General features: G+C 43.6%; 1 protein-coding gene across 1 annotated transcript in view; it reads right to left on the bottom strand.

Annotated features, from left to right (window-relative positions):
- Xdh (xanthine dehydrogenase) overlaps positions 1-13,195 on the bottom strand; it is a 64,412-nt gene that overhangs the window by 39,118 nt on the left and 12,099 nt on the right. The window contains exons 5-9 of the mRNA XM_028779002.1: positions 12,106-12,232; positions 11,026-11,087; positions 3,529-3,597; positions 3,133-3,219; positions 1,870-2,011 (exon numbers count right to left, since the gene is read on the bottom strand). Of these exons, the coding sequence (XP_028634835.1) occupies positions 1,870-2,011; positions 3,133-3,219; positions 3,529-3,597; positions 11,026-11,087; positions 12,106-12,232 (487 nt within the window). The remainder of the gene's footprint in view (positions 1-1,869; positions 2,012-3,132; positions 3,220-3,528; positions 3,598-11,025; positions 11,088-12,105; positions 12,233-13,195) is intronic.

Genomic DNA, 13,195 nt, shown 5'->3' on the forward strand with positions numbered 1-13,195 from the left:
TGCTGATGCTGATGCTGATGCTGATGCTGATGCTGATGCTGATGCTGCACCTCTGTGCCTTGGACCCAGAGGATGCACTCTCTCTCAGTCTAGCCAATAGTGTTGCAGATAAGGAAAGTTGAAACAGAAATACCAGACTTTCCATCTTGGTATAGCTTAGGGCTTCAAAACCCATTTGAGAAGTCCATTCCCAAGATAAGACACAGACTGGTGCAGTGAATTCCATCTTAGTAAGTCTTTTTCCTACACTCACTCCTTCACAACCTGCCCTGACTGTAGGTAGGTGTTTACTCTGCGTGATATGTGTATCAGGAGGAAGGAAAGCAGATGAAAGCAGTCTTGAGAAATTATTTTCAATTGTGTAGCTCCTAAGATCTTATTATAATCCAGAGAGCTACCTGACTCATGGAGAGGAACCCGTCCAGGGTCAAAGCATCTCCAAAGGTCTTTCTAGCTATGCTACCTTTGGTCCCTAAGGCTCTGGTTATATAGACAAAAGGCCTGAGAGCCACAGCCCTATGGAAAACAAGAGCACCAACCACCATGAATGCTACTAGGCCATAGTCTTCAAAGTCACACCACAGAGGCATGTCTCACACCCTAAACACAGTGTGTCACAACACTACAGATGGAGGTACCACAGTTGTGCTTCTGAGGGCATGGACAGTACTGTGCTCTATCATTGGTCCAAACCGGGTTCTCCTCTCTGGGCTGAGGGTCCAACCAGAATCTAAGGACTTGAGCTCCTTCAGAAACCAGAGCAGACTCCCAAGAGCTGCTTTAACTTCTCAAGCATGGTGTGTCAATCACCTCAGCACGCATACACGAAACAGAGATCCTCTGGGCCACCCTTCACTGTGCTATGAACTTCCTGGATCTCACTAGGCTTGAGGATGCAGCAGAACAAATGCCAGGCAAGCTACATTTAGAAGTAGATAGAGAAAACCAAGGACCGGGGCCCTCTGCCACCACTGTTGTCTCATGGAACACCAGGGCTCAGAGTATATGACCTGAGCCTTCTTGGCCTTCTCAGCTATTGTGAGTCCCAGACCCAGATGGTAGCATGGTCCAGCTGACCTAGTCTCCCTTGGACAGTTCTCCACTGCTATACTAAATCATGGGCAAGCCTAAGTCCTTAGTTTCAAATCCCAAATACCTATGTAAAATACTAGTGGTGGCTACACACAGCCATGACCCTAGTGTGGTTTGGGGCTTTCTCAGCTAAGCTCCAGGTTAATTGAGGATCCTGTTTCAGGGATATAAGTTATCACATAAAGAGTAGGACATTTACCATCTTCATTTGGCCACCACATGTACACATAGACAACACACACATACACATGCACATGTACACACACATGCACACACACACACGCATGCGCGCACACACACACCTACAGACCTCTAGCATTGATCAGACACTAGCCTCAACACTTGACTAGCATTTAGCATTTTTTCCATCCCTATTAGACCAAGAGAGCTGTGAGGGAAAGAACTTTTTCTCTTAGATTATTGTGTCCCTAGCTCTTCCCAGAGACTGGGAGCGTCACAGTTGGAACTCTATAGATGTTCATGGAGAAAATCGGCAAGTATAAGGATCACACCTGCTATCCAAGCAGCCCTCTGAGAAGTTACATCACTCCATACACAGTATTGGAAGGCAAGGAACCTTTCTTAGGATGCTTAGGTAGAGACTGAACCAGGCTTCACTGACTCCAAAACCAGTGTCGTAGGAGTCCAAGTGTCCTGAGCTTCTCATTGCATTCCTTGAATACCCGAGAAAACACTGAGAGCAGAGGGGAAGTTCAGGGAGAGAGAAGAGGGACAGAAAGAGCCCAGAAATACCCCAAGGTCTCCATGGAGTCTTACCTATCTCCGTGTTTCCCACCACCAGCTTGGCATCAGGGTGCTGAGCTTTGAGGTCAAGCAGTTCCCCCATGGTCGAAGCCTGGATCCAGGACACACGTTCCCCTTCGAAATGCAGCTTCTTCCGGGGTGTGTCTTTCAGCCTCTGGGAAGTGTAGTTAGCTTACTATATGTCTCCTTCCTACCACCATTCACTCAAGGAATCACTAGTAAGTCTGCAATGGGGTCAACCTGTTTACTGACTTGTCTAATACTGAACTCAGAAGGAGCTGCACATGCCAAGAGCAAAAGTGAGGGGGAAATTACATACAGTAAGGTGCTCCGTTCCTTATTCAGCACGCCATAGCACTCTTGAGAAGACCTTGGCGAGAGATGCACTCTGAGCATCACTGTTAAGGCTGAAGATCAAGGAGGTTATGGAACCTGCCAAAAGTCACCTGCTATGAAGACCCAAACCAGAAATCTCAGGTTCCTGACACTATCTCTACATCGTCACCAAGAGGCACAGAGGACAAGGAATGGGAAAGGTTAGAGGTCAGGAGGACAGACATCCAAAGAGATCGCTGGGCTGAATCAGTAGATATGGATGATACCGGGTGGTAAAAGAAACTCCAGCTATCAGACTGATGGTGTCTTCAAGGGTTCACAGTCCAGAGGAAGATACACCACTGACTCTGATAATCTATCCCCTGACTTATTGAACTTTTGAGGTAGGGTTCAAGAGCCTACATCCCCAAGACGCATGAACCAGAGAGGAGGCTTGAATCTTTCCTTGCAACAAATATAAATGAAAATGATAAAGTAGGCACGACACTGTATCTTTAAGATAGAGCCTCAAGCCGTGTTCATGCCCTTTGAATATAGCTGTTTTATGTTCCCTTTAAGGAAGTAAGTTACCTGTAGAGAGGGAAATAGGTAGATGGGCTTACACACAGAGATAGGCAGGAGGTCCAAACTGATACACAGTGGATACAGAGTGTATTACTATAAAGACCAGTCTGTATTCCTGTGGGGCTTAAAGTCCATCAAGAACATGGACATGGAATCTCTAACTGTATGTATGATACAGGTTAGGAGGAGAAACGGAAGATGGGATAGAAGGTCTTTACCTCCTAGAAATGGTGGGAAAAAGGAGAACTAAGTTTAAATGTAAGACCAAAATCTAAGACAAATATGTAAAAAGTTCTCAGCAGCTGTGTACATGAAATAGAATTCAGGGGCTTGTGGAACAGATATTTGGCTACACATCTCCCCAGTATCACCTACCAGCAACTCTGGGGGAAAGATGGGCTCTTGCGTGGGATCTAAAGGTTTGAAATCCTCTGGATTGAATAAAGAAGGTGAGAGAGCAATCTGCAAGGAAAGGGAACAGTAAGTATCGGATGCTCACTCGGGCCGACTAACCCAGCTCGTCCTCTAGCAAGCTCTTTCTTTCCCAGGTAGAGGGTTGTCTTGTCCTGGGAGAAGAAGCATGGCTTCTCTGCCAGAGAACTCAGAGGTAATGAGCATCTTCATCATCATCTTCATCACCTGAGCGCGACGCCCCTCTGATCCTTTTTCCAGCACCACTTCCAGAGACGTGGAAAGAGCGTAGTGACCCCTACCACCCATCCCAGATCTAAGACTGCCCACTAGGCTTTCCGGAGCAGAAGCCCCCATTACCGTCTTGTCTTTTGTCTGGCTCATGCAACAATTTGGGTTGTTTCCACTTCCTCCACAGCATCCACCATCCTGAGGAGATGACACACATTCACTATAAGGATATTTCCTGTTTCACAGATGCTAAATCCATTACCCTTATCTACTGAGGCCCAGGTCTGCTAATCCCAGCCTGCAACAAGAGGAGGAGCACTGCATCTCATTCAGTCTGTCTCCACTCAGAGAGCCAAGGTCCCTGCTGTGTGCTCACTTTACTAAGGAAGTCTTTGGGGCAACAGGGATATTTGATTTCCAAGAAAATTTCTCCACAAAAGCTAGCCTCTACTTTATCACAATGTATATTTATACCTGTTTTCCTTCTTCACTGCTGATTTCTTAGGAAGCCCTAAGAGAAAAATTCTTACCACTTCTCACAAAACTCAATATGTGCTACTATTAGACCAGCTGAGATTTATGAAGTTTGGTTGGGAATCTCTGCAGCTGGGGACTTTGTCATGGATGTCCTAAGTCATCATGGATCTCAAAGATGCATCCAGCCAGTGTGCACAATGGCCTCTAGTACTTACTATGCCTTTCTCCCAGAAAGCTAAACACACCACTCCTCACTGTGACTGTTCTCCTGAGAAAGAGCATAGGTCACTCCTCACTTACGGGGAAGCGCTTGCTCAAACCTCTCAGGAGATCTGTGACCAAGCACACATAAGAAGAGATTGATCCATCTCTCAACTGAAGCAGCACGTGGTGGATATATGTGTGTCCACCTGCCAGATTCAACTCAAGAAGGCAGGAGGCACTCCAACATCACGAAGTTAACTTTAAGAAAAAATGTGGGAGACTTCGTTTTCTAGGATACTGGGTCATCATGGAGTAAGCTGGGGGCAGGCTGCCCTTCTGTGTATGAATCAGGAGAGATAACTTTTCATGCTGGCCTTTCTCCAAAGAAAAGCCAACACCCTCTACCTGTGCCTGAAAAAGCTCTTAGAAGGTCTTAGTGATTGAGGGTGTGGCCTTTGAGAACATGTAACTATGAACAAGAGAAACCCTTGCTAGTTCATACCTCACATAGCTCTGTGTGCAGAGCCCTCTGGCAACTTAGCTGTATCCTTGCATACCAGACCTGTTCTGTCTGTTCCAGACGCACACACCCTCTCCCAGCATGCCCTTCTCTATGCTTAGGCAGGGAGAATGAGCCCTTAATATCTCTTTCCAGCTTTCCTCTTGGGGAAGGAGTAGTGAGGTTGCATTCTCAGACTTGTTAAAAGCAAGAAGAATTTGCATACAGCTTACCTGACCTTCTTGAGGAAGGGCGTATATTATATAAGCAGCTTTTTCCAGACAACCAGTGTTGCAACCTATTACCACTTGGATCATCTTCCTTGATAATTCATTGGTATATTTAGTCCCTAAATTATTGTGATGTATGATGAGTCACTCAGAGTCTCCAGAGGCTGACTTTTCTGTCCACACCCTCCCATGCTCTGTGTTTTATGAGGCAAGCAAGAAGATAACTGGCTAAAATACTCAAAAAAACAAGAGAGAGATTCTACCAACTTAGAATTCTGTAAGGTTTGAGACTCATATTTAAAATTTAAACAGAAGAAAGGAACACAGTGATGTACACACATGACCTCAGTGCTAGGAAGCAGAGGTAGGGAGCCTTTGCCTCTGCTTCCTAAGCACTGAGTCAGAAGCCAAGTGTAAGGTCATAGGTACAGTAGCCCAGTTAAGAAGACATAAAAACCCTTTATCTGGAAGTTGGTGGTGGTGGTTGTGCATGCTTTAATCTCAGCACCCAGAGGCAAAGGCAGACAGATCTCTGTGAGTTTAAGGACAGCCTGGTCTATATAGTGAGTATCAGGACAGCCAGAGCTACACAGAGAGATCCTGTCTCAAAACCCCACCCCCAAATCAAAACTTTAAAAGCCTTAATGTGTGTGTAGACAACAGTAAGGCATCAAAAGAAAAATCTTGCAAGATAAGATTTTAAGTGTTTTAAACTGAACAAAATGAAACAGAGAAGTGCAGGGAAAATTGCTTTCAGTGGAGACGGCAACTCTACTCCTAAGAAACGAACAAATCCTCCAGACGGAGCCATCAGTAAGGATGCAGCTGAACATGGCCAGTTCTGTGGTGTGCACTTTGAGAAACTGTGAACTAGCACCTGCAAAAGTAACTCATTCCTTTCAGTTCCTTGTCAGGAAAGTGCTACATTATTAGTACATTATTTGTTCTGAAGAGAACATCGTTTCCATTTAACGAGATTTGTTTTCATTGTATAGAGAACAACCTTTACTGAGTCATCCTATTTACTGTTTATTGGGAACTTAGAGATCAAATCTGCGATTCAGACTCAATGTTTACAAAGGATTTTAAGTTAAGGTGAAGTCTGACGCAGAAGAGCCTTTAAAGACATGGTCTTTTTTTTATGCATACATCTCCACCAAGCATAGGTGCCCACAATGAGATTGATTACATCTCTACCTTCCACCACGGGCAGGACCAAAAGCTGTGACACAAAGACTAAGAGAAATTGCGGAAGCTAAGGTCGTCTTGTTAGGATCATGGAGGCTGAAGATATCACAGAAATGGTATCTAATATTCTACCTGACTGGACTATTCCTCGTTGGGAATTTCTAGTGCTGAAGGCAAGAGATTACACATGACCCTGCTTTCCAGGAGGCAGCCATGATGGGAACGGTCTAGAGATTTGTCCTGAGTCTCCATTATTATCCACGTAATGTTTATTGTTCCATAGGCATCGTCTTCCCTTCATTTTCATATGAGTAATCTGCATCTGTCCCTTAGATAGCCTGACTCAAGGCTTGTTGCTTTCATTGATTTTTTTTTAAGAACTAGATTTTGTTTTGGTAATTTTTCTCTATGGAATTCCTGGTTTCAATTTCATCAATTTCTCCTCTAAATATGGTTTCTTCAGCTTCTTTTAGATTTAATTTGCTCTTTTTTATTTTCCTAAGGTGTAAGCCTCCATTATTGATTTTCAGATTTTTTTCCTCTCCCATTTACATTCTTTGATATAAATTTTCCTCTAAGCAATTTGACAAAATATATTTTCAATTTTATCCAGTTCAAAACATTTTTAAATTTACTTGGGGACTTCTTCTTTGCCCCACGTGTTATTTGGAAGTGTGTTGCTTATTCTCACAGAAAGTACCTTTTATATTTTCCAGCTCTCTTTCTGTTGTTGGTTCTAGGTTAACCACAGTTTAGTCTCCAAACAGACATTGTGTAATTGCTATTGGCTTTTATTTGTGTTACAGTCCAGAATGTGAACTATCTTGGTAAAGGTTCAGTGTGAACATGAACAAAGTGTCCTTTCTGTCATTCCTAGCTGTGGTGATATAGAAACTCTAGCTACATGCAGTAATTGATGATTCTGTTGAATTCACCTGTGTCCTTCCTAGTCTTTTCTATCTGCAAGATATGGCCATTTCTGATAGAATAGCGATGAGATATCTATTTAAAACATTAACACCATCTGTCTTTTCAGTTCTGCAAATTTCAAGTGTATTCAGCTAAAAAGTTTTTTACACTTTATCTTGGAATTTCTTTTCACTGTGCTCTGCTGTTACTTGCAGACATGCTAAGAACCTCTATGTCTTTGCACTGTGGCATTTGGACCCAGGAACTCACAGCAGGAGTGCCTGGACACAGCCTGCACTAGACAGGGCCTATCAACATTCACAAAGCCCCATCTTCCCGTGAGAAACTATAGGCAGCTAATGGTTGCTGGACAAAGGGGAGCCATACTTCTTAGTGGTGTAGCCCTAGTAAGTTGTCTTGATTTAGTAAACTTCCACACATGCTTTTAAGAAATCCCTGTGTGTCTTCTTAAAGCATCGGTTCTTTCACTGATCTACTCAGTGGCCTAGAATCACTATGCGGCCTGGTGTCAACTTTGAGAGATCCTCCTGCCTCTACCTCCCTGTACACTGGGATTACAAATGTGTACAGGATTTATCTCAGAGGGAATTTATCCCTTGGTGACTTCAGTATATCACTCCAGTCTCTTCATGTTTACTCAGTTCCCTATAAGGAGAACATGATCCTTAGCTGTGTGTAGACCGGCTGTAGTTCTGGATTCTTTGGATGACTGTTTCTTTAATTCTTATTTTCTGAAGCTTGACTTTAGTACATGTTGTAGGGATTAGGGTTCTGCTAGTTTCATTTCATTTAGTTTGGTTCTTGTTGCTTAATTTTGTTCTTTTGATACTGATCACCTTGGTGTTCTCTTAGAGCCCTGGTTATGTGGTTTGGAGTCAAAAATCCATTTGGGGAAATTCTCATTCATATTGTTGAACTATTGCTCCTGTCCCTTGCTTTCCTCTTCTTCTGGCTCCCACTCACATGCATGTTACACTCCTGTGGTTCCATGGTTCTTGATCTTCTGGTTTATAATCTCCTTCTCGTTTCTTCTCTTTGCTCATTGGCTTTGGGAGTCTGCATTTTCATATCCTGAGTCTCAGAACTGCTTTCCTGAACATTGAGGTCACAAATAAGTCCAGCAAGGACATTCTTCATTTTGTTATAGTGGCTTTGATGTTAGTGTTTCATTATCTGTTATTGCATGTCTATTTTTTTCTATTAAAACCTTTAGCATAGTAATTATATTATTTTTATAAAGTCATGATTTGATTATTCTAACACCTCCATCATATGAACTCCAATCCTACTGTATGTTCAGCCTCCTAAAATTGTGCTTGCCTTTCTGAATATATATATTTTTTACTGAAGAGCAGATGCATTGTGCTGAATAAAAACAACTCTGTCAGTATGCCTGTACTGAACACGTGAGTCTGCCCCTACACTGTAAATTTCACAGGATCTTTCTGGAGTCTGTTCTTCCCTTAGATGAGTCAAGGTGACTGGAGGAGACTGAGGTTGAGAATTTATCTTCTTCCTAGTAGGGTAGTCTATGGTATGATATGATATGAGATATATGATGATATATATGATACATGATACATGTTATATGTTACATATTACATGATACATGATATGACTAGAGGAGAGACTCTGGTACAACATTTATGTGTTTCTGCTTTTTTCAAAAAATTTTTGGGATTGTCCTATAAATACAACATTTTCCCTTACTTTCCAGATGTTCTTTCTTGTGCCTGTGATTGTCTGGACTTCCCTGTCTATCTTCTACCTGAGGAGCAGCAGATGGTCCTCTAACTTCCCTCCACACAAAGAATCAGAGTAGAGCTGTTACCTTCCAGTTGTCTGGCTTTGCATGGACTGAAACATCTACGCTCACTCACCATAGTGGAAAACAGAAATCTCGCTTCTGCCTTTTCTAATGACTTGTCTATCCCCTTCCTCTCTGATAGACAGAAACAGTTTTCTTGATGTCAACCATGTGCCCAGCTCTACCAGACTCTGCTCATCCTTCAGTAACAATGTGCTGTGTATGAGAAAATAGGAAATCCAAGCTTGATACAGCCAGGGATAAAAGTAAACAGTCTCTAAATAAGAATCCTGGGGACTCCACGGAAGGAACATGAAGGCACTTCTACATGCTTGCTCAGTGCCAGGCTTTTGGGCTGCTTAGAGCTCTCATCTCAACCAAGGAAAAACTGGGTGGGAAGGGTAGAGTACTTCACAGTGAAGTCATGCACCAACTCCATGAGACCTGGAGGAGAGGAGCTGACATTCTTCTCGTTTGAAGCACTCTCGGGGCTAGTTAGATTGTGTATCTTTAAGCAGGATCCTAAGATGGGTGCACAGAGACAAGCTGAACAATCCTTGCTTCTCAGAGAAGTCTGGGTATTTCATGAAGAGCATGTCAGATAAGAGAAGACACTGTCAGCACCATCTCTTAAAGTGCCACTTGTTGAAGGCCTACATTGTATTAGATATTGTCCCTAAAGGCTCTGCAAGAGGTACTTAACTTTTTTTTTTCAAACTCTGATCATGTATTTGCTCCTTTCAAAGTCTTATTTTTGACTTGACTCAGACATAGTAGAAGCTCTCAAGTAGGACAGCTGACATCCTCAGCAATCTGTTCCTGGTGTGCGTGTGCGTGTGCGTGTGTGTGTGTGTGCACACGCACGCACTTCCTTCATTCTCTTTATCAAATATTTATCATATTCCACAGCCTCCTCATTTTACTAACTACTACATTATTTCCTTAGCGTAATACATCAACATTTGTGTTGCATGGCACGTGAAATAGCAAGTTGCTGAATCTTTGGTACTTTGGTTCTGGGCTTGCCTTCTTTGTCTAACGGCTTTCCAGCAAAGTATTGATGGACATCATCTTCTTTAGAGAGACTGAAAAGCTTTCAGATTCTGCTGGCTCTTTGGAGCCCCAACTGCCAGATCACAGTAGTATCTATCAGTCCAGGAATACCTTCTCTCTTTTGTGCTCAACAACCAAGTTGAGACAACTCAGACAGGCATCCACAACGCATTCCTGAACCAACTTGCACTTCCTCCCTTAAAGTCTCCTTGATCTATTACAAAAATTCCCCTTACTCAAAAGTAGGTGCATAAGGCATGAGTCAAGACATGTTGCTTCATGGGAAAGCCTTGTCTGTCATTCTCAGCATAGATTCCCTTTGCATAGACCTCCCATTTTCCACCCAGAGCACCAGCAGCAACTTTATTTTTTATAAACACTACATAGTGGCTATTATAATCCTTGACTCATTTCTAGCAGTTCTACCTAGTTGCATAGCCCCTACTTCATGATCAGATTGCTGGATCTCCACCTTCTTTAGCCTTCCTGAGTTACATAAACCCATCACTTTCTCCTGATGTGCCTGCCCTAAAGTTAGTGAGGAACTCCACTGCCCAACTCTGCCCAGGCCCACAATCAAACCATGATGAGAAAGTTTGATTGAAGTTAGAATTCTCTTAACCCAGATGAAGAATCAGGTAAAAACTGAGGTGGATAAACCAAACACAGGCAGGTCAACATCCTATCATTACCACTTAGCGGGCGTGTGTCTGTGTTTACACCACCAGTGATCACACATCGAGCTATGGTCTCAGACTAGAGGTTTATGAATTCCGAAGTGGTTCATAAACTGTCTGGAGATCTAATTATCAGCTTCACAAGGCCAGCAGAGTGCCAACTGTGACAGCAGCTAAGAGAAGGAAGGAGGAGGGGTATGAGGCTGAGCGAGGCAGGGATACTGTTAAATGCCACATTTGGCACCTGTACAGGCAGAGCCTGCCAATCATCAAGGAAAGTGGCCAAGCCTTGAGGCATTGTGGGAAAGCAACACTTGGGTAGTGCACATCTTCCAAAGACTCTGAGCTGCAGGCCTTCCCAGCAGGAAATTGCACACCAGGGATAAGAAGGCAGCATCTGCTTGCCTTAGCACACATCCCTAGGAGGCAGACTCATACACTGGCTTGTTTCATCCTTCTTCCTAGTAGACCTAAGGTCCTTGGCATCCTTCCCAATTGTGTTTTTCTTTTCAGAATTCTGCTTTAGGGGCAGGCTGTGCCCATTCTAGGACCCCCACTTACCTTGGCAAAGGTCCGGAATCCCTGAAGGATGGGTCTATAGCCTGTACAGCGGCAGAGGTTTCCTGCAGGCCAAGGAAAAAGTTGTAATGTCAATGCTCTCCTCAGGTGATGAGGAGCTTATGACCTTGCTACATGTCCTTGACCTTTGACATTCTGTGTCTGCTGCCTATAAGGTCCTGTTCCTGCTTATAATTCTGTCTTTAAAACACCCATCCTGATGCCTTCCCAGAATGCCTAGAACAAGCCCACCTTGGCCTTTCCAGAGTGTCTGATCACCTTCTCTCTGAGCTTCTCAAACTATATTACCAGTTATGCTTCCTCTTCAGAGTGAGAGTTCCTGGAGGGACTCCCATCTTTTATCCTGTATCCTACACACTTCAGATAGTACATAAAGTAGGCCTCAAAAGAAGTTTGAATGGGTGATCGGCTGAGATGTTTAATAGATGGAAAACTTTCTGGATTTAGTTCCCTAGATAGATAGCTACAGTCCAGTCACAAGAGATGAATCAGGAAGCCAGTAACTGCTGTGGCTCAGCAGCTAGTCTGTCTTCCTCCTGAGCAGCAATCACCCTGGTAGTGCTTGTTCGAATGGAAGTCAAGTGTAAGAACCCCATTTTATGAGACCCTAGGCCAGCAGTTCTCAACCTGTGGGTCACAACCCCTTTGGTAACACTCTATCTCCAAAAATATTTACATCACGATTCATAACAGTAGCAAATTTACAGTTATGAAATAGCAATGAAATTAATTTTATTGTTGAGGGTCGCATGCCACATTGGGAAGGTCGAGAAGCACTGCTCTATACAGTTTCCCAAATGTCAGTGGTCCTCTATGCTAGTTGTCTTGGGACAAAGTTGCCCAGTGAAGGGTAGGATCTAGACATCTCAGGAAGTAGGGACCAACCTGGCCAACCAGGAGTAGCCTAACTTCCCAGCAGATCTTGGCCACCATGCTTTTGTGGCCAGAGCTTTCTGAAGAGCAATACCTGCCATTCCCAGCCCATCCTTGACTGTCATTGCATTGACCTGTTCAGGACCCATGTGCCATCCCACTCCCTGGGCTGTGCCAAAAGGTCCACACCTTGGAAGGCATTCTCGATCTCCTCAACAGTAGGCTCAGGCTGGTTTCGGAGCAGTGTGTACATACTCATGACAATGCCAGGGGTACAGAACCCACACTGGGAACCATGGCTTCTGGCAATTCTCTCCTAAAAAAGGACAGATAACACATGTTCATGTTGTCAGGAACCCCAGCTCCCCAGCTCCTTCGTATTCGCCTAAAGCTGTGACGGTCTCCATCAGGCCACCAAGCCTATCTGAGGCATCACAGATTCCTCATCTTCATGATGGGGATCATCCCACTAATTACAGTTAAGGATTTTAAAAAGTCATACATGTAAAACTCTTTTTATCTTTTTCTCTTCTTTATCCATCCCGCCCCTTCTTTCTTTCTGTTTATTACTGATTGATCCTAGGACCCTGAACATGCTAGACAGAGACTCTATCACTGAACATCTGTAGATCTTTTTCTACTGTTTGTATGTTTGTTTGTTGGTTTGTTTGTTTGTGATCGTATCTCGTGTAGTGCAGGCAATCCTTGAACTTGATTTCTTTCTACCCCAGTCTCCTAAACAGCTTAGATTACAGACACCAGGACAACCTTAAACTCCTGATGTTGTCCCTGGCATTCTGTAGGCATTCATCAATGTTAGCCATTAGCGGACAAGTCCTTCAGAGAATACTGATTGTTTTAGCACAGGGACTTTAGGAATTTACCCAGGTTCAAGTATCTTAAATAGAAGCACTGTGCTTTGTTCTTTTGGCTACAGAAGCCTGCTGTGAAATTCAAGCACCACTCCTGAAGGACCTCAGAGTGTGCCCTATTCAAACCCACCACTGCCTTCCTGGATTGTTAAGTGAAGGTAGTGTGGGAGCGCAGGGAGGACATGAGAACTGGAACAGGAGCTAAAGTGAGTTAGCTTAGCTTATTATATGTGTGGGATATCACAAAACTCCCACCCAAAGCTGGTAGGTTTTACTAAAGTTCCCGTTCCTTATCCACATGACTTTCTTCTCTTTCTGTCTCTTGAGAATCTCTCTTGGTACTTGACTGAAACTGACAAGATGTTATAATATCTATATCCGTAGTCTGTCTGCCCATCCATTTTGTG

This window comes from Grammomys surdaster, unplaced genomic scaffold (genome assembly GCF_004785775.1).
Source record: "Grammomys surdaster isolate TR1022 unplaced genomic scaffold, NIH_TR_1.0 343, whole genome shotgun sequence".
Taxonomy (NCBI): Eukaryota; Metazoa; Chordata; class Mammalia; order Rodentia; family Muridae; genus Grammomys; species Grammomys surdaster.